Source organism: Salarias fasciatus, chromosome 3 (assembly GCF_902148845.1).
Source record: "Salarias fasciatus chromosome 3, fSalaFa1.1, whole genome shotgun sequence".
NCBI classification, from domain to species: Eukaryota; Metazoa; Chordata; class Actinopteri; order Blenniiformes; family Blenniidae; genus Salarias; species Salarias fasciatus.
The window spans coordinates 15,413,685-15,435,481 of NC_043747.1; the positions used below are offsets into that span (position 1 = coordinate 15,413,685).

Consider the following 21,797-nt stretch of genomic DNA (forward strand, 5'->3'; position numbering starts at 1 on the left):
CCGTCACCCAGCGCCGCCTCAGAAGCAGCAGGGGTTCGATGCCAGGGACGAGGGAGGATGAGGCTGGGAGGAAGCGTGGAGGTGTGAGGGCTGTGGCAGCGCAGATAATGGGGAAAAAAACCACGTGAAAACACAAGTACCTGCAGAAGGTGTGAGTATATGTTGTTTTTATGTCACCTGGGACCCAACTACTCAGCCTGGAGAAATGTTGCGGATTACAGGCCGGATTTTGCAAATAGTCTGTGAAAATAATGAGTGCAGTCACAGATTCTGAATATACTGAAAGTGGAACCAAGAAGAAAGAGGGAATTATTATTGAGATTTAGAAAGCTTGTTCATTTACTGAAAGTCAGCATATTATTGCATTTTTTTAATAATGTGCAGCTCTAATCCACATGCTGTAATACTGCAGATTGCTTCAGTTCTGATCTGCAGCTGTAGATGCACAGTGCTCACGAATATGGTTGATATTTGCAACTACGCACTAGGTGGTGACAATCTCTGTGAAGGACTGTGATTCTGTGATTGTATAAAGAAAATAAGAGGCAGAGGGGTAACTTCAAAGAGTTTATTGTGTGGCTCATTGACCGTATAGACTCTAGGGCTTCTCCAACACCCAGGATTCAAATTAACACATCATTCTTCTGATGAATGTATTTTAAAAAAAAAATATTCAAAGGCATTCATTATTGCAAAAATATGTTCCTGCTAAAGGAAAACAACCATTGCACAGTCGATTTCCTTAGCTGCTGCTGAAGGTATGCCTGTAGAAGACTTTCACATTGGCTGCATAATCCATCTTTATGGCTTCACCTAAACTTTGGGCGCTGAAACTGGCCCCGCCGAGGGCTGACGATCGCTGCAAGACGAGAAGGCTGTAGCCACGGAAACGACCCCTGAACTTGTCGGACGAGGCCACTCTGTCCAAAATCTCCGTGAAACCTGGAAAAGAACAAACCTCATTCAGGACAAATCTGAACTGAGGAGATAAACTCTTCGGGTTTCTGAGACGCCGACCTGGCTTCAGAAGCTCCCAGCTCTTCCACACGGAGCCCACACACAGGATGGGCAGGCCCAGGTCACCGCTGAATAAAGACTGTGAGAGAAACCACACACACAGATTAAAACAAGATCTGGGGTCACAGTATCGACTGTGTGTGTGGTACCTCATCTGCTGTAGGACTGCTTCCACGTGTTTCGCCAACACTCTTCCAGTCTGAGTGAACACATAGCGACAGAGAGCGTCTCCCGCCTCCGCGCCTTTTAACACACGCACAAACACACACTTAACACAATCGACACTTCACTTTGTGGGAATCAGTGACAGAGTGAGATGTGGTTTTTTTTTTTTTCTAAATACGATGTGATGTGCTCACTACCTTCAGCCAGCTTCTTGCAGAAACCAGCAAAGTGGGACTTTTGGAAGTTTCTGTAGAGGTGAGGCAGCATGCCCAGCAGATCGGACACCTGAGGCACAGAGAAAAAAAACAATCTCACATTCCTAAAACACGCATCCACAGTCTAGCTCTTTTTTTTATTTATCAATAATTAAGAGTCTGACCTGGAAATACTCCTCCATGGCTTCTCTAACATGAGTGATATCATGAGGAGGAGCGGCCAGGTTGTCTCTGGCGTCAAACACCGTCTTCACGGCCAAACGAGCCGTCCAGAACGCTACAAGATGAGATTAGATAGATATCTCAAGTGTTTGGTCTGCCACACAGCTATAAGTTATTCATATGTATGCGTTGCCATGGATACCCAGCCCTCATCGCCCATCATGTGACCCCAGCCCCCACAGCCGATGTGGGAGCCGTCAGGGTTCACTAACTTGCAGTTGGAGCCGGTCCCTGATATCAGACGACGCCGCCTGACGAAGAAAACGGGGAGAGAAGAGCCGAGTGAACGTTGAGCTCATAAAGAGCTTGAGAAATGTCACAGATGGTGAAACTACCGTACTTCAACCAGCCACACCTTGAAGAGTAAAGAGCTGTTATACATTCATAAACCCAGCTTACTGGAAACATTCTAAATGTGGAGCTTTGGCTAAATAAGAAAAAAAAGAATGTGCCAAAACTTGATATGTCTAAGCCCGATTTGAATTGAATTGACAGCCTCCATCAGTCCAAGAAGAAATAAGCTGTGGTGTATGCACCCGAGGCAGAAATCTCATTAAAAACATGTGCGCAGTTGAGGCTTGAGATGAGGCTTCACTGCAGCACGGAGACAGAGGGCGACAGGTTACCCCGATCGCTGGCTGTCACCATGGCGCCGATGGTGTCGTTGATGATCAGGATGTGTTCGCTCAGAGTGGGGAAGCGTTCCTTCATGTCGGCGATCAGCTTCTCGATGGCATCTTTCTGCTCCCCTCCGCTCAGAGACATACCCTGCATTAAATAAAAGGAATGTAAAAATGTGTCATCATTAAGAAGATGACTGTTTTTGCTTTAATTACATTTTTTAATGTACTAATCTGAAAAATTATGATTCAAGAGTTCCTTTGTTTGATGTGTTGTGCTCCAATTCACTCATACTTATTGAAACAATGTATGGCTGATTGTTGAATAGATATAAAAACTTAAAAATATATATGAATGAATAAATAAATTACAAGGAGGAGGATGCATTTGTGAGATTACAGTAGTTGTTTCATTCATTTCTGTACTCAACCGGCTTGTTTAAAATGCAAAGTTTGACCAACCAGCGAGCGTAAAGGCTTGTTTGGATCCAGTCCTGCCTCGACCTTTGCTCTTTGAACCATGTCGTTGATGGCTTCTATAGATTTGTCCACCCCCACTAGCTTTGACACAGACACAGACAAAAAGACACACATAATGTAGAACATTATTACCGGTAATTTAAGTTTAAAAATAAACCACAGCTCCATCAGGACAGTATTCAAAACACATTTTCCATGTTTTATTACATTACAGCATTATTCCAAATGGGAGAGAATTACTTTTTCCACCACTATGCTTCACTGTAGGGCTGGTTTCTCATGGTCTGAGAGTTCTTCACGTGCATTTTGGCAAATTGTAGGAGGCAGACTACCATGAGTGGCTTCTGTCTGGCCACTCCACCACACATGCCTGATTTATGGATCGCTGCAGAGATGGTTATCCTTCTCAAGCATGTATCTCAGCTCTAATTTTCAGCTTCAAGGCAAATGCTGTGAATACTTATGTGCATGTGATTTGAAAGTATTATTTTTAATAATAAAAAGGTGAAATGCTGTAAACGCTTCCTGGATGTACTGTATATTACCCAGTGGTTAGTGCACGGTCCCTCTGTTTCTGCAAGAAGAGTTCCATCTGCTGACACCAGCACTGCTTTGGAGTGGGTCGCTCCTCTGAATGGAAGTCCCCAGAAACACACAAAAGACACACAATAACTGTTAATTAAGGAAAAGTATAGTTTGATTCACAAAATTCTTTTTAAAAAGTAATTTTTGTGCCGAAAAGACGTAAACACTTGTGTACAAATACATCCTTTTAAAAAACACACGCAATTAAATTAATTTGATGAATAAATGTTTATGAATATAGAAAAAGGAATAAAGGGGGGGGCAAGTGAAGTGTCACGAGACACATCTTCCTTTCATTTCACTCGGAGGACTTTCACTACTTTAATTTCAATGAAAAACATTAAAAACATTAAAACATATTAGACTACATATTTGCACCTGTATAAACAAAGAAGGATAACCCCGGTAGTATATTTTAAATCCATTCTTACCCCTCTACTCCGCCGTACACAGCTGCCATGTCACACTTCCTGTTTTGGTCCTGCGGCTGCTGCAGATATCGCGAGACTTCAAGTCCAACATGATCATGTCAATAAACGACAGGGGGCAGCAGTGTCTTTCTGCAACATACAGATAGGACGCAACAGGAAAGCTTTAGTATTGCGTTTCATCCTCATTAAAACCTGTTTCTGGGGTGTTTTGACACTGTGCACGTGAGACTTGAAAGTTGATTTTCTCGATGTGTCTGCATGTGTCTCCTGATGCTCCATCCTCGCTCCTGATGCTCCTGCAGGTTGTTTAATCAGATGCCATCTCAATTTTGCACAAAACTACTTTCATGTCGATGCGTGCTGGGGCCAGATCCAGCTATGGATCACATGTTTTTGGACTGTTTTAATTGTATTCTATACTGTTCTGTTAAGGAAGTTAACACCATTAAATCCCATGCTGCCTCACAGTGTTTTAATATTTAATATTTAGAAAAAAACGGCGTTGTCCTGGATGCCACTTCTGCTGCAGTAAGATTATGGATTCAAGCGTGTTCCTGGGTTTTCTGAGTAAAGTTTGCATGTTCTCTTTGGTTAACTGGCAACTTGACGGCATCTTTTAATGTGAACGTGAGTGTGTAGCGGTCCCAAGTGTGTTGTTTAACCTGTGATGGACTGGCGACCCTGAGCCCTGAGGTCACCCACCGTCAGCTGGGGTTGGCTCCAGCGCCCCACGACCCTGAACTGGTCAAAGCCACAAGGAAGATTGATGCACGGACGTTTTTTCTTTTTTTGTTATAGCAGCGTTTGTTTCTCGACTGGAAACAAAGAGCAGAGAATTTGCAGTGTGAGCCAGCAGGAGGCATCTGCAACACATTAATCTGGGGCCCCGCTGCTGCCAGCACAGGCCGCTCAGCTCCAAATACTTCAGCAGTTAAAGTGTATTTAGGGATATTTAAGAGTTTACAGAAACCTGATATCACTTCCAGTTTCTTCATGAGGAATAATGTGCGGATTATGTGAGATTTCACTTCAGCCGCGACGCTCTCGCTTTCATTTTTCCAACACAATCCCCGCGCGCCCGCGTGACAGTTCATATAAGGCATGTAGTTTATGTTTGTGTTAGAAAGTGTGCGCGTGTGTCACAAGTTACACAAGACTGCGAGTGAGGAGGTGGGAGGAGGGCGCGAGAGAGGAACGGCTCAGCGCGCGCACCACGCGCCTCGGTGCTTCTCCAGCGAGGACGGATGAGCGTCAAGCCGCACGCGGCACGCAACACAGAGGTGTTCACTTCCGGTGCCAAAATAAAAGTGCGTTTTATTGACAGCGTTTAGGATGTTAGTTTTGAATTGTGTTCGAGTTAAAATGATGTTGATTAAATGACAACAAGAAGGACATGATTAAACAAAACTAAGCCAAACCAAAAATTAATAAAAGCAAAATTATTATTATTATATTATTTATTTTTCAAGATTAGTGAAATCTTAAATGCTGGAATACCCAAGGAGGCTTGGTGCAACTAAAAGATTGTCAAGCAATATCCAGACAAAAAAAAAAAAAAAAGAACCTACAAGAAGTGAAGGAGGAATGACTTATATATACAGCACAATTCAGAAACAAGACAACTCCAAGACTGACGTGGAGATAAAGAAAATATATTAAAACAAAGTAATACTGACACAACGAAATTTTGTAGCAAAAAGTTAGAAACAACATCGAAAGGTGATGAGGAATGTTGTAATTAAACCCAGTGAATAAAGGCAAAACAAATGGCTACAGCCTTAATTTTGCACAGTACATTTCAGGATGTGTGGGCTGTGGCTTTGCTGCACTTTATGTTTTACTTTGAGGGACACATCCGGAGAGGAAACGTGTTGTGTGAGGTTGAACTTTACAAGAGAGAGAGAGAGAGAGAGAGAGAGAGAGAGAGAGAGAGAGAGAGAGAGAGAGAGAGAGAGAGAGAGAGAGTCGACAGATAGGGCGGGCCCACAAACTTCATTTCGGACATTAGAGCTTTATCAGGACAGAGTGGTGTGTGTTCGGAGCTTCTCTTTTACAACCATGAGAGACTCGACACACCACAGACACACTGTAAAAAGGCTGAGGGCGGAAGTGAGAGGAGGGGGAAGTGGTGAGAAGGAGGAAGGAAAAAGAGGATTAATAAACCCTGAAAGAAGTCATTTTCCCTCTGTCAAGTTGAAGTCCGGACCGCTGTGGAGGGAGGAGGGCTCCTGTGGTGTTCCAGGGGGGAATGGACACCCACGTCAAGGAGGGACAGCTTTATTTGCAGCATCAGAAGTTTGGGAAGGTGAGTGAAGCACAAAGAACAGTCACTTTCATTTTTCATCTTGATTTCATTTGAGTAAATAAGATTCAACAGTCAAAGATTCAGAATAATGTTTGAGGCTTAAGCTGATCACAGTTCAAGTCCAGCCTCAGCAGTTTCTGGTGTGCAGTTTTGCTGATCTCCCTGTGCATTGCATGTGACATTTACTGATAACTCTGAATTGCTTGTAGGAATGAATATGAGTTAAGTGTGAAATTCTACGTCTCGGTCAGTATTTATTTCACACACGAGCAGTTTCAACTTTCGTCTTGAGGCCAGATGGGAACGTTTCATCTCATGACAAATAAACAGGCTGTATCACACAGCAGTCCAGTGGCCTGCTCTACCTGCACAGGGGCTGCTTGCCCCACTCATCTTGTTTTGATGTGGCGTTTTGGGGGGTAAACCTGCAGCTGAACTGCTCCAGCTGTGCTTTATAGTTTTCCATTAGATACAAGACGAGGATTGAATCTGTTTCATCAAGTAAGATGGAGAGAGGGAAGATGTACTTCTCGTTCAGGACTGTCACAGTCAGCCTCTGATTGTTAAATGTCAGTGATAACACTTCTGTTTATGTTGTTGTGTGTGTTTTGTTTCTGTGCCTTTGCCACTAGATAAGGACTCAGACAGTCGTACAGGATTTGTAAGGAGGGTCTTTGTCTCTCTGTGGTCATATGACATGGAACAACAAAACACTCTGGCCCCGTTTCCTGCCCTGAAATCACCACTCCCAATAAGCATTCACTCACCCCCAAACACACACACATACACCACACACACACACACACCACTCTCAATGGCTTTTATGCGCTGCATTCAGCAGAAAGTGAACAAGCGACTGATGTGTTATCTTTGTGGAGGACAGAAGCGCCTGACGGGGGACAAAAACAGCATCACGGCTCGAAAAGAGCAGAACAGGAAGCCCGGCCAGCGGCGGCTCATTTGGAGCTGTTGAAACGGGTGTGAGGTTTTTTTTTTTTTTTGTGCAGGGTGAATTATGCAATTGTCCGAGCTGTCAGTGAACATATGCATGCACACGCACACACAACACACATACACGCACACAGTGGTTGGAAAAAGGTGACTCAAGAGGGGAGTGACATCCCAATTTCTCTTTCAGACCGCTGTGTCGTGACGTGTGAGGCGAGGGCCGTTGCAGATGCAAAACATTAAGCTGCAGCTACTTTTCACACACACTTTATTTCCAGCCTCGACACTGAGGCAATGCACGGATGTCAACACAACCTTTGTTTTGTGAAGCCTGTCTTAATCCCGGCAATAAAAAAAACACATTTATGAGACCAGCTTGAATTAGTACCTGTAGTTTTGTGAATTTTGCTGTCTCGTATTGGAGGGATGTTTGATGTACTAAAAGAACGGCCTGCTATAAGGATTTGATAATGATTGACTGGCTTCTGACACCGTTCTGATTAATGGGTGCACGAGGATGTCGGCCTTTAAGAATCAGGAGTTTATATGACCAGAGGTTATAAAGCCAGTGTAACATAGATCTCTTTTTCCTGATATGTAAATCAGTGTAACATTCAGTAGAGTGGAGCACCACAAACTGAGTAAACTCATTTGAGCCATTTTAGAACAGTCATATCATACCTTGATGGAAATACCAGGAAATCTTATTTTAATTTTGATATCCTTTCATGCCATGGAGCCAAAATATTTCTGCTCTATCTGCACTCGACCCTGAAGCGTGAAGGTATCTGTAGCGTCTCCCTCAGCCAATCGGACGCACAGCCCTTGTGCGAAGTATGGCAGGTATTTTCGGGGGGGGGGGGATGGATAGAAGTCGGACTGGTTTTAGAAGAGCAGCTGAGTTGAAAGGACTTGTGCAGCAGAGAAAGGCGATGCGTTCGATAACGCGCCGAAGCCAATGGCTGCATGAGCGTCTACTTGTCCACAACAACGCGCACATGGAATTTTGAAGCGCACTTTCATTTTGTCGTTGGCAGCTGCTTGAGGTATTTCCTAATCAGAAGACCGGTTCAGCCAGCACAATAAAGTAGAGTCAGACTCCCTGAGGTGACTCTATTCCTCCGTCAGTGATTCATATCTAACACCTGCTGAACGGATTAATGGTTTTTACTGTCAGAGCTTCGTTTTCGTCTCACAGTAGAAGTAATTTGACTCATAAATGTGTGTAATTCTCTGTAAAAACCTTGCTGTGCGTGTATTTTGAGGGAGAATTATGTCATTTTTTTCATAGTGGGTATTAATGACTCAGTCCGGTTGTGTTTTTAGGCCTAAATGTCTGACTAAATTAGGTCTGAATGGTTTTTAAGATAAATGCGTGTCCTGTGATCCCACCTTTTGTGGTTTTTCTGGAGACTCTGATGCAGTTTATAAACTCGAGGTAGTTCTCAGATTCTAAAAAGTCAACAACTTTTAGCTCACTTTTTGTGTCTTCCGGTGTTATTCTTTTCTCCTGCGTCATCATTTTAAATTACATGCACATGTTTAATCATGCTAAGTAAACGGAGGCATCATTTACTGACATCTCGATGCTTTTAGGACAGCCAGCAGCGACTTTCCTTTTTTAGAGGAGAAGAAGTTTGTTTGCATGAGTCAGCAGCCGCAGCACAGATGATTTTATTAACGCTCCTCTCAAAGTTGACAAGATCCAATTATTTCTTGGTTTTTGTGTGTTTTTGATGCTATCTTTTAGTGAATAATTCAATATTATTTTTTGAACTTTTAAAGTACTATGGTTGGATTTATTTCATTTGTTTGTTGACGTCGTATTCGGACTAAAAGAACCAATTCAACTACTTATTTTAAGCTTTTAAATTTCTCTGACGCGATTTCTGTTTTGGTTAATCCACCTCGGTTTGTATCAAATGTCTATTTCCAGCTATTATAAGATTTTGGAACAGAAATTGTTTTTCTTTCTTGTTCAGTTTGTTCATATTGAGCTATAGTGGAAACGTTGGAAATAACTGATCACGTTTGGCAGGCGTTCGCGACATCTCAGTGTTTGTTTCTAACCTTAATCCTAACCCTAACCACAATTACATATTGCTTCATCGCCACTTAGATGTCGATACAGTTGTGCACTTCTTAGTTTGTTCAACCTTTTTTCAGTCAATTATTTTCGAGAAGTCACTCCCGTAAACGAAAATTTTCATTTTTCTGAATCCGAGTATCTTTACTTTTTAAACTCTTTATTTGAGTTGTATGAAGCGTGACGCAAATTTTCTACATTTGAGTTAAGAAAAGATTATTCATTAAACAAGATAGCTGTTATTTAAAATTCATTCACCATCTAATCAAAAATGTAGTTATATGCGTTAGTGAAAAATGTAAACAGTAGGTGTTACAGATTTTGTCTGACCTAAATTCAGTATAAAGACAATATTAGAGGCGCATTATATCAACAAATCTCTGGCAAAAAGGTTTAAAATCAAACAAATTAACACATAGTCATCATTTTTCCCTTATTTGAAATTGAAGAAAAAAGCAATAGTGAAGGAAATATGGTCTCTTGACTGGTAAAGGCTCAGAGTTTGACCTGTAGTCACACATTTTGCATCAGTTTTAGGACTTTATAGGCTGTTAAAAGCGAGTGCTTTCTCCTTCTGGGCACACAACCACATTCTTTTTTTAATTTTCTTTTATTTGTACTCAATACTCGCTACATATTACGCACTGTGTTTCACTGTATAAGTTATTATAAAGTGTCGAGACATTTAAAACATGTTGTGTCAGTTCGGTCTTGTAGAGAAGATGGTCGTTCAAACTTGCCTTGCTGTTTCGGCATGTGTTTCTGTTTGGAAGTTCTATTTTGTGGACAAGGCGGCGGGCTGAGGTTTGGGAAGCAGCCCTGTGGTCCAAACTGTGGGCCTCCTCTCTTTCCACTACACACACTTCTTCTGTTTTTTTTTCTTTTTTCTTTTTAAAACTCCTTTTCGCATAAAAACACACACTCCTGCGTTTGCTGTTTCTTCTGTGTCCATTTAACACACTTTAATGAGGACAGACACGCTCTGATACACTTTCATGCTGTGTGACACAAACACACACACACACACACACACACACACACACACACACACACACAAACACACACTGTTCCTGACTGAGTGACTTCGGTTACGTAGCGTCCTGACAGATAGCATGGATGCTCCAGCAGTGACATCATGGGTCACTTTATCGTTCCTCACACACACTCACACACTCACACACACACACACTCTGAGAATGACCAGACTTCCCAAAATGCTTGCTGTGTTTTGAAACCTGAAAGATTCTGCTTTTGTTTCGTTGCCTTTTCGTCACACACTCCTCGTAGTTGAACGTCGGCGTCGTTCACCCCCGTGGCAGAACGTCGGAGGCGGGCCACACCCTGGACAGATCACCAGCTCATCACAAGCAGAGTCGACGCCCCCCGTCTGAAAGCACGTTGTTGGACTGTGGGGGGAAACTGAAGAGGCGTCACATACATTAAGGACAGTGATACGCTGCACAGAAGAAGTGTTAACCATGAAAATAAAGCAGGTCTTGCATCATTCAGCAGAAAGAGACGCAACAAAATCCAGCAGCATTGTGAAGAACCAAGTCTTTTTTTCTACACCGCTACAGTAGCTCATGATTATTATTAGTATCAAGCTGAAAATTACTCATCTTTTTTACCTTAATGGCGCATCTGGCTGTCATCTCCACCGTCTTTTTAAGCTCTGACTTGTATTAATTCGTGGCCACTTGAAGCTACTCCTGTGTGACGTCTGGATCCTGCAGCCTCTTTAATATATGGACATCTGTCTTTGGGCACCGTTTTTCAAAACTCCGTACCTTTAATTCAAGTTTCATATCACTGAAATCCTCTGCCGGTGCATTTTTCAGCTCTTCTCTCCTGATTTTTGAAATCTCTCCTCCTCTCAGGGACGGCAGCATCTCACTTTTAATTTCTTCCGCGGCCATATCTGTGTTTTGAGGCTGGGCCTGGGAGACTGTGGCATTCGCTGCTTCGTGCATCTTTTCAATTCATATATTCTGAACATTCCAAACACAAATCTAATGAACTGGATGAACCGCAGTTCCTGGAGAAAACCTGGAAACGAACACACCTGGGAGAGCCAGTCCTGCTCCACATCCAGACCACATTCCTACCACATTTTCGATGTTCGAGTCACACAGGTTTTGTTTTAAAGCATCCACATTGCACAGACAAAAGGATTTATTTGAATAGATTAGAGCTGGCAAAAGATATATTTTTAAATCATTGCTGTAGTTAATAACTATTAATTGTGTTATGAATTTCATGCTCAAATTTCTTCTATTTTGCAATTTCAAGGCAGTTTTAAACTCATCATGTAAAACATTTCTAACCAGAGTGTCTTAATTGGAAATCAAATGATGAACACAAAGAAAGAATTTCGTTTTTGGCCTTTTGCGTGTTCTTTTAAAAAGGTGCCATGCAGACAAACTTCATACGATGTTTACCTCAAGTGCAGTTTTCAAAGAAAGAAAAAACATACTAAACAATATGCTACCACAGCGTGGCGATGAAAACATGACTTCAGTAAGAAACAGTTTCCAAGTATTACGAGGAATTTTCATAACCCTAAAATAGATATATAAAGATATTTATATCAACATTATGACCAAAATCAGCACATTTTAGCAATAATATTGTTAAGAAATATGGTGAAACTCACTGACCTCGTTTCATCATTTATGCTCCACACCTCCAATAAACTTACTCATTTACAACATTTATTGTTCGAGTGTGAAGCTCGGTGAGTAAAAGTACAGGTTTAAAAAAAGGGAAGGAGCCAAGCTGTGGCAGGAAATTAAAAAGTGTGAGTATCGACGCGAAACGGAAACAACAATTTCACTCGAAGATAACAAATGTCAGTTTTGTGCTTTTGGTGAGTAAACTGAACAGTTTACGCAACGGCACCGCAGTGCAGGGGAGCGGCGGGAAACCTGTCACAAAATATTCAATCTCAAAGAAAGTCAAAGAAAGTATTGGATTTTGAAAGTGTTTTTGACAGTAAAGGCTGGTGTGCTGATGAGAAACGCACGCACACACACACACACGCACACACACGCACCGTGGTAGCTGCTTCTGTCTGGTTCTCGGACAGCAGTGAGGAAGTGTCTCTCTGTCAGGATCCTATTTGCATAATTTCCACTCGTTGTACCAGCAGCTGATAACGGTCTGTTGCCTTATATGGACCAGCTGCTTCACACAGACACACACACACACACACACACACACACACACACACACACACACACACACACACACACACACCAACACACACACACGTGACAACCTTATTGCAAAAGTCTTTACAGTTTCACACCGTGTTCACATATACAGCGCACAGTGACGTGCTTGTGCTGAAACTTCCACCGTGTGTGTGTGTGACTGCAGACGGCCCAGAATGCACTGGGGATCAATAACCCGATCAGATGGACGTTCACAAACATGTATATCTTCACACTCGCACACTCATGTACACTGAGACACGCCTGGATGTAGAAAAAGGAAGCTCAGAGAATCCTGGGTAATGACAATCCCACACATTTCCTGTCCTTTCTGGCAGTTGCACTCTAATGTCTGTATGTGTGTGTGTGTGTGTGTGTGTGTGTGTGTGTGTGTGTGTGTGTGTGTGTGTGTGTGCAGAATTATGAAACCGGCTGAGTGTGTGTTAGAAATCAATGAAGCTGACTTTTGCCTCAGGCCTCGAATCGCAAGTCATGTGTTTCCCTCAGGCGGCCTGACGATCTCTGCAACATTCGATCTAATACTCAACAAGAAAGACGAAAAACTCTGCAATCCGGACCCGATCAATGGACTGTCACCGAGAAACACCGAATCCAGGAAAACCTTTGTGCATGATGGAAGCAGGAAAACTGTTTTTGTTTATAATCCGAGTGTGAAATGCCCCCATTTGACAGTTAATTTCGTGGCATGCACACACACTGAGCGCTGCAGTTTTTCAGATACTTCCTGGTCGTACAGAGTTTTGTAGACAGTTCAGTCTGCAGTGTCCTCGGTTTTTAATATCGCTGTGAATGAAATTAAACACACACGTCAGCAGGTTCTATTGATAATATTCTGTATTAAATCACACAAGAGCACAAAGAGAGAGGCGGGTAGTGCAGCGTAATCACACTGAGGGGCAATTAAGGGTCGACAGCTAACCTCACTTGTATGTTTTTTTCGGGCCGCGGCAGGAAACCACCAAGTGGCCTCACGCACAGTGTATCTGATGAAAAATGCAGTGTCACATTTTCCATTGACAGAGGTTCCTGCCGTTTCTTATTTTAATTGCACTCACTGTCAAACAGAATAGAATAACTTTTATTTTATTTCCTTTCATTGGTTAACAGCTTGATAACTTCTATTTTCATTCTGCGTATGAATCAAAAGCTTTATTGTTATTGAATGTAGGTCACACAAATGGCTTAAGATCTTCTCAGCTTTTAGTTTTGCTTTTAAGAAGTTGTATATTTTGTTTTTATACCGAAGAAAACTGAATATATTAATGTTTTGTTGAAGATAATCTCACAACTGAGGATTTTTGGGACCTAAAAAAAAAAAAAAAAAAAAATCGAGCGTGCATCGAAGTCTTTCCTCTTCATGGGTTTTTTGGAAATACAATAAAATGACGACCGTACCAGCTGGAAAGTTTGAGGTAGAATCGACTGCAGGAGTGTAAAAACACGATGCGGTGGAAGCGGATTAGTTCAGCCCGATGAAGTAACGTCTCTTTAATTTTCTGCAATTAATGCAGTTTCTCTTCGTTAAAGTAACACAAAATGTGGCGTCGTTTGACGTTTCGAGGTCAAAAGACCAATTTTACTATTTAGAAATATGCATGTTTTAGTAATTCTGTCATATTATGACTTGTTGCCGTCGCACAGTTCGACGGGAATCAGAGAAACACACACAAAACGGTTGCTGTTGGAAACATACAGTAGAAGTTAGTCAGTCTGAGATGCTTCATTTCTACAACTGTCGAGATAAAAACCAAGACAGCTCTTGGTGTTTTTGACCTGCAGCTGCAGAAAAAGCCGAAGTGTCAGTAACTGACCTGATAATAGCGGAGCGTGAGCTGCCGGGGTTTTACAGTCCTGTTTATGCGCGTGCTGGAACAACATCACAGCTTCCTGCTACAGCGAAGCGCAGCGCCGCCGCCGCCGCCGCCGCCGTAAACTTCATTAAAAGCACCTGCGTGTCTCCAAACATGGCCGAACGCCGCGACGTGTGCAAATCAGGACTGCGAACTCGCCGTCGCCCGTGGTCGGCCCGCCGCCTCACAACTCTTTACTGTTGGCGCTCAGCCTATATAATGTGAAATCAAAATCACGGCGCGTTGTCTGCCGCTGTCTCTCCTGTTGGGTACATTTCCCCGCAGTACCTGCAGCACAGCGATGTTGTTTGAAGTAACCTTTAGCTTCCCTTTCCCTTACCAAATTCTGCATGTCTGCTAAAAAATGTGCATGAAAACATTGCACCGAGTGACTTAAACGGAAAAAAAATGGAACCGTAGTCAAACACCAAAGGGCAGATTTTGAATACTCATGACCACGTACATGAAATGATATATAATCAGGTCATTTAAGGGAGCTGCTGTCGCTCTGAACACACATTGTTTGGCTACACGTGGCTTATTTATTAGTCAAATTTTGGATCGGCGAACAACAAACTGATCAGTGTGTGCGTGTTCGAGCTGGATTTTCCCCCCGCTGGCTACAATATTTTAATACTGCTGACCTTCCCGTCACAAGCTCGGCTTGTTGTTGCTCAGCGAATGGAGAGGAAACACACGAACACACACACACACACACACACACACACACACACACACACACACACACACACACACACACACACACACACACACACACACGGTGAAGAAATGTAACTGTGATGAGGCATAATGTGACGGGACAGCACATCCAACACACGTCTTTCTGGAGGCGACCCAGGATGAACGATTTTTAGATATAACAGATTTAATCAAGCTTTGGTATTTAGAGTATGTCATGGCATTCGTATCGAAGATGCGGGGTTTTTGCACACCTGCTGTTTCCCTCATTGTTTGGCGTCACACGGTTTGTCCTCGTAAAGGAAGAGGTCATTGTGAGCTGCTACTTCCTCACCCGCTGCAGGGAGAAACATTAACCCATCACCTACTTTTTAACCTTTACAGGCCTGCGCCACACAATAACCTCCCGTCCGACGCTCTCCTCACCTCCTGCAGAACAGAGACGCTGACACCGATCCACTTTTAGTGCCTATTGTCAATTTTGTTGTTTCAAAGCCTCGAAGAACGTGTTTGCTCACCATTTTATTATCATTATTCGATTTAGACGAAACGGCGATGTGAGCCCAGCTGGCTTTCGATTTATCACCACATGCACACGTTTTGACTCAGATTTTCTGCCGCGCTCGGATGTTAACATTTTCCTTCTCTGTCATCGTCAAGTTTTTGATGTGTGTGGTTCAGTCTTTATTCCCCCAAATGCTTCATAACTCAACCACATGCAGATCTGGCATGTGAACAAGACGCTGTGTGGAGGCACCAAAAGAAAGTGCGTTAAATGCGACTGCAGTTTGATGCCCCTCATTCGACGCTTTCCAGTTATAATTCATGTGTTTTCTTGAGGCGTAAAGGAGAAGAAAGCCCCAGTAACGCTTCCTCTTTTCAATCGTCAGAAATGGAAGAAGAACTGGTTCGTCCTCTACCCCGCCAGCCAGAACGGCATCGCGCGCCTCGAGTTCTTCGACTCGCCGTCGGGCGGAGGCGGCGGTTCGGGCGGCGGCTCCGGAGGCGGGGCCAACGAGAAGACCAGGAAGCTGGACAAGAAGATCATCCGCCTGTCCGAGTGCATCTCCATCCTGCCCGCTCTCATGGAGAGCTGCCCCAAAGACAACATGGCGGCGTTTTGCGTGGAGACCAACGACAAGACGCACGTGTTCGCCGCAGAAAAGCAGGCCGCCAAGGAGTGGATGGACACCATGTGTGACATTGCCTTTCAGGTATCCGCACGCCGTCCCTCCAGGACTCTATTACTTTAAACACATAAACTTTAAACACTAATATTTTAGCCTTTTGTTCTCGTAAATATTTCCCTCCATATGACATTTTATTTACGCTGAGCAAAAACCAAAAAGCCCAAGAACTGCTGCTTCGAATTTACTGCACGACGCGACGCAGCCAAATTCTTTTTATATGCAAGTCGTCCAAATTTTCCCACATCCCCCCCCCCCCCCCCCGGAGGGCTCCTTGCCGTCCAGAACTTCTATTGTGTGCACTTCCATGCTCATATACAAACACGAGCGTGACACAGATTCGCAGAGAGAGGAAGCCGGAGGGAGTTTCCACGAGGACGACTTCGTCCCCTTTCCTCTCCGCTGAAACGTTGAACCTCTCCAACTCTTTTTTTTTTTTTTTTTTTCATTTCTCTGACTATTCACCGAGCCCGTTCTTCCACTGGCACTACTGGAAAGTCCACAGTTCCTCTTTTTTTTTAAAATCCCATGTACAATAACACATGATGATGAACCCAGTTCGGTCTGATCAACAGGGAGGAGGCGGCAGCGCCGCGGACTCTAACGGCGGACCTCAGGACCTGCAGATGTCTGAAAACCTCATCTACTATTCCAGAGAGGAGGGTGAGGACATGAAGTTAATGAAAGCATATGAGCTCCATGCTTCAATAAGTTTTAACTGACAGGAAAAAAAAAAAAAAACCCCTCTGTTTCTGCAGTGAACGAGTTCTGGGTGAGCGTTCAGCGCACAGAGGCTTCAGACCGCTGCGGACTCGCAGGAAACTACTGGCTGAAAGCCGAACGAGACGTGTTGATCTTAAGGGAGCCAAAGACGAAGAGGAACGTCCTGGTGTGGCCCTACAAGCTGCTGAGGAGATACGGGAGAGACCGGGTGGGTGTCTGAGGCACACAAATGGCAAACAAAACCCAAAAAAAAAAAAAAAAAACTGCAGGCGGTAGACATAAATCAGCTGCTGGGGTTCAGAAAACGCAAAGTGTGTGTAGGGGAAGCGCTCGCTCGTCCGATTTAATCTCAGGCTGCGCCGCTGATCAAACATAGGAAGTACAAACAGCAACAGCGTGTGTTAATGTGGTTGAAGCCACAACTGTGTCTGAGTATATTTAGCTTTTGAGAGGTTGTGGCTGTTCCCGTGTCACCGTGATGTTTCAGAGCGTGACTTCAGGAACTAAAACTCACTCATGACCTTTAAAGGGTTCGTCTAGTTTTTATGCATATGATGTTTATTTTGCCAACGTGTGAAAACTAATATAAGCTCGGACGCGAACGTGGAAGACGACGAGATTCATCATGTTTTCCATCTCCAAGATGTAACGTCAGATAATAGCACTTTTAGATAAATAATTATCTTTAATTTACAAAAGCATGGAGACAGGCCTGTGTTCATTTTGCATGGAAAATGCCAAATGTCTATGTGTTTTTAAAACTTTGAAATCAACAGCTGGAGAAGTTAGATGCTCATAGTATCAAAAAAAAAAAAGTTATTGAAAAGCATTTATCTATTTTTATAGTTTGCTTGTTCTGAAAAATTTGGTCCAAATCATTTTCTTCAGTGTAACAGCTCAGTTTAAACTATTTGCAGGGCTTTGGAAATTTGTTCTCGAGCATAAAAAGCATTAGAGATCATCAGATCTCGGCACGGTGACAGCAGATACTGCAGCAGCAAATCCCACACGTCAAAGGTTTTAAAAGGTCAAGTTATTTCTGCCGTTTCACAAATAGGTCTGAGTTATCTCCAGCTTATCGGGGACCTGAGTCAAATCTGATAGGTTTTAAGATTTGAGAAAAAAATCTAAAATTATAACTTAATTGCAAAATGTCAGTGTTGTGTGTAATTTCCTTTTAACAGCGTCACATTTACCAACACACACACGACTGTGTGAGTGCAAGCTGCGAGCTTCAAGAGCAAAGTTCTTGAGAAAAGAGTCTGTCAGAAGACTGAAAACTGAAGTTAACTGGAAAAAGGAAGTGATGTTTTTTAGCAGCGTAAAGAAGTGTTTCCCAGGCACACCGGAGTGCCTGACTTTCCATCGTAGGTTTTATTCAGACACGATGCCAAAGCCTCTTTTTCACTCCTCTGTTTTCCTCCTTCAGATGATGTTTTCCTTCGAGGCGGGCCGGCGCTGCGACTCGGGCCCCGGGAACTTCACCTTCGAGACCAAGCAAGGCAACGAGATCTTCTCGCTGGTGGACCAGGCCATCCAGTCGCAGAAGGCCCTGGCCGAGGAGCAGCACGTCAGCAGCCCCATGAGCCTGGACCCGGACTGCCCCACGCTGCAGCAGCACCGGACGGCCGGGGCCCCGGCGGCGGGCAGCGGCGGGGACAGCAGCAGCTGCAGCAGCCGGGAGGCGGACGGCGACTCGGGAGGAAGCAAACCGGGCTCGGCCGACGGCGTGCTGGGAAGGAGGGAGGGCGGGGACGGCGGGAAGGGACAAATCGGCGGAACGGGACACAAGGGGAGGAGTTTACCGGAGCCTCCGGCGATGCTGGGGGTAATGGGGACGAACAGGAAGGGCTTGCCCAACGCCGACGAGCACATAGGTCTTTATTCGGAGCCGGCCGATTCGGTCCGCCTCCCTCTGCACGGCGCCGACGGCCTCTACTCCGATCCGGTGGACACTCTGAAGAGTCAGAACCAGACCAACAGCGCTCCGGTGCCGACGCCGCGCCTGCGGCCGGCGGGGGACGACGCCTCGGGAGACCACCTCCACGTCGCCGGCAACCACAGGAAGCCGCCCGACCTGTACTCGCACGTGTACGACCAGATCAGCCTGGAGCTGAGCCAGAAGACGAGCGCGCTGGGTCTGAACGGGGCGGCGGCCGGAGGCGGCCGGGGCGCCAAGAGGAACAGGAAGCCCCCGGGAGGCCGGGCGGAGGGCGCCCCGTCGCCGCCCGCCCTCTTACAGGAGCACATTTACGACGAGCCGGAGGGCTGCGCCAAAGGGAGCGCCGCCGCGCCGCCCGGCTTGGGCATGAGCATTTACGACGAGGCGCGCCCGGAGCCCCACGGCGGAGCCGAGGACGGCTACAGCACGCCGTCCCAGAGGCACTCGCCTCCGCAGCTGGGGAGGGGCCGCGGCATTCCGCAGCCGCCGGCGCCCAGGTGGCCCAAGCCCGTGGCCACCACCAGGGCGGGCAGGGGCATCTTCACCCGGAAGGAGCCGGTGCCCCTCCCCCCCGGCAAGCACGGCGGCTCCAACAACAACCTGAACAATAACAACAACGGCTGGGGCGGCGGCGGCGCCAAGGATCTGTACAGCAAGGTGTCCAAAGAGAAGCGGTCGCCTCCGAATCTGGCCCTGAGGTCGCCCGATATCATTTATGACAATTTAGGAGACATTTGACGTTGCGCTTTGTTTATTTGGATCAATTCCCAAAATCACAGACACGAGGTGAAGAGAATCGACGGCGGACGATTCGACAGGAAATCTCTTGTTGCGATTTTTTTTTTTTTTTCCATCTAAAGTGGATTTGCTCACAATTTACGGCTGTTTTAAAAGATGGAGTGCTACTACAGTCGGGCCACCCTGTGTGTGTGAGAGAGAGACAGAGAGAGAGAGAGAGAGAGAGAGTGTGTGTGTGTTTGTATGGACAATCCCATAATTGGCATCTCAAGCCACAGTGTGGTTGGAGCCAGCCACTTCATTTGAACACACACACACACACGCAGAGAGGCATGGATTTGCCAACAGGACTCGGCCTCCAGACGATACTTTTAACAAGCTGAGAGAGCGACGTGCGACTTGGCCGCTGCGCTCACGAAGTGACAGGGAAACATGTCTCTTTCTTTTGTTTTTTTTTTTTTTTTTTTTTGCACTGCTGCTTTTCTGTTTCTATGAAATCCGAGGCAATGTGACGGCCAGGAGTCACTGTTTGACAGGTCTGGACTTTTTCTCTTCCTGTATTTGTGTTTTCTGGATTGGAATTCACACATAGAAGAGACGTGGCTGCGTTTGAGGAGCAGCTGCATGAAAAAAAGTTAAAACTACCACTGGTTTTGGAAGAAAGACGGAAAAGTGGAAGTTTAAGACCCCATTTAGGTCTTGGAAATGGACAAACTGCTCAAAAAGGGTTTGGTAGTCCTGTTTTGAACAGTAAAAGGCTAATTCCAGCTCAAGATTATATTTTTTGACTCCTGTTTTTATGTATAGACGAACTAAAGAAGAAACTAATCAGTCCCCAGCAATGTGTCAGTGTGTGTGTGATAGAAACAGCTGTGCTGTCTGTGAATATATAACTAATAATAAACCGTATTTGAAGACCCTTTAAACTGTCGTCCACAGTGAGTCTGTAAACAAGAACGCTCCCTGTTGGTCCCAGCAGACAGCCAATCGTGTGCCGGTGTTTTGTGTTTTTAAAAAGTCCTTCCAGCCCCGGGACGCTCTGCCCTCACCCTCCACTCTGTTTTTGTTGTTTCACTCCGTTTCCAGCCACTTCTCTGCGCCATTAAAGCCGAGCCCCCGAAAACTCCTCAAACAAAGATGTCCTTTCTTCGCTTTTTCTCCGTTTTTTTCTTCTTTTTTTTTTTTTCCTTCTTCCTCCCTCCCTGCATCAATTCTGTTGTCTGGTTGCTCCGGTGACGCTCAATGGCGGCTGGTTTGTGTCGGACACGCTGTGCATTTTAACCGCCGAGAGATACCGTGACGGAAAAAGGAACACGTGGGTGTTGGTGCTGAGCTGATGGTGACGGAGGAGGGAGGGAGGCAGGGAGGGAGGGACGGAGAAGAAAGGAGGAGAAAAGACACCAAAAAAAAAGATGCTGACATGATGAATGCTGGCTGAATGAACCTGTCTGTGTGCGCTTGGCCTGCGAACAGGTACACACTGTTCCTTCCATCGCCGCTGCTTTTGACCCCCTCCATCCCCATTTATCCCCTCTCTGCCCCCCCCCCCCCCCCCCCCCCCCCCCCCCCCATACACTGCCACACAGCACTATCTGGACGGGAGAAGTAACTAAGATTACATTTGGAGGGTGAATTCCCAAACATCTCTTTTCCTCCTTTTCAGGCGGCGTAAAAGAAAGAAAAACAGAAAGTCCAGACCTTCTGTCTTTGTCATTAAACTCTGAATGAACTCACTTGGAAGAAAAGGGCATGGTGAGAAAAGGGCACACACACACACACAGTAATACTCCTTTTTTAAGATTCCTTTTTGAACAAACACTTATTTAACACTTATTTATTAGATAATCAGCCCCAAAGCGGCATGAGTGTGTGTTCAGAGAAGACTTTGCAGAATTTCTGGTCATAAAATGAACCATAAATGGGTAGAACCTTGTTAAAGATCCTTGTATGAATAGCTTCTTTATAACAGATGACCCTGCTGGTTAATTTTACACACATAATCAGAGATTTTTCCTTTATGACTTATCTGGTACCTGTAATCAATTTAGAAATGAAGGAAGCAGAGAACTGTGAGGGCCTCTTTGTGAGACCAAATATTTCTGTTTTTCAAAATCAATACATTAATATATACAATATTTTACACCAATATGGGGAATGTTTCTCTTCTAAAATTAGGAGGAAAAAAAAAAAAGACTTAATTTTCCAGTTTCTTCTTTCAATAAGAAGCAAAAAACAAGCAGCAGGTAAATTATATGCCGAAGCTTGTTTACATGTGCATACAATTTGCAGATGCACCTGAAAGTGTTTTTTTTTTTTTAGTTTCACGTCATGTGTTGTGCGCTTTACGATGT

The 21,797-nt window shown here is 44.6% G+C and overlaps 1 protein-coding gene and 1 pseudogene across 1 annotated transcript; one reads left to right on the forward strand and one right to left on the reverse strand.

The window, feature by feature from the left end:
* Positions 1-622: 622 nt before the first annotated feature.
* LOC115385411 (N-acetyl-D-glucosamine kinase-like) lies at positions 623-3,784 on the reverse strand (annotated as a pseudogene).
* Positions 3,785-5,834: 2,050 nt separating this feature from the next.
* On the forward strand, positions 5,835-20,390 carry LOC115386020 (docking protein 1-like). The gene is made up of 5 exons (XM_030088164.1): positions 5,835-6,040; positions 15,747-16,070; positions 16,619-16,706; positions 16,802-16,974; positions 18,196-20,390. Exons 1-5 carry the CDS (start codon positions 5,984-5,986, stop codon positions 19,444-19,446), a joined length of 1,893 nt encoding a protein of 630 aa, XP_029944024.1. The 5' UTR covers positions 5,835-5,983; the 3' UTR covers positions 19,447-20,390.
* The last annotated feature ends 1,407 nt before the right edge of the window (positions 20,391-21,797 follow it).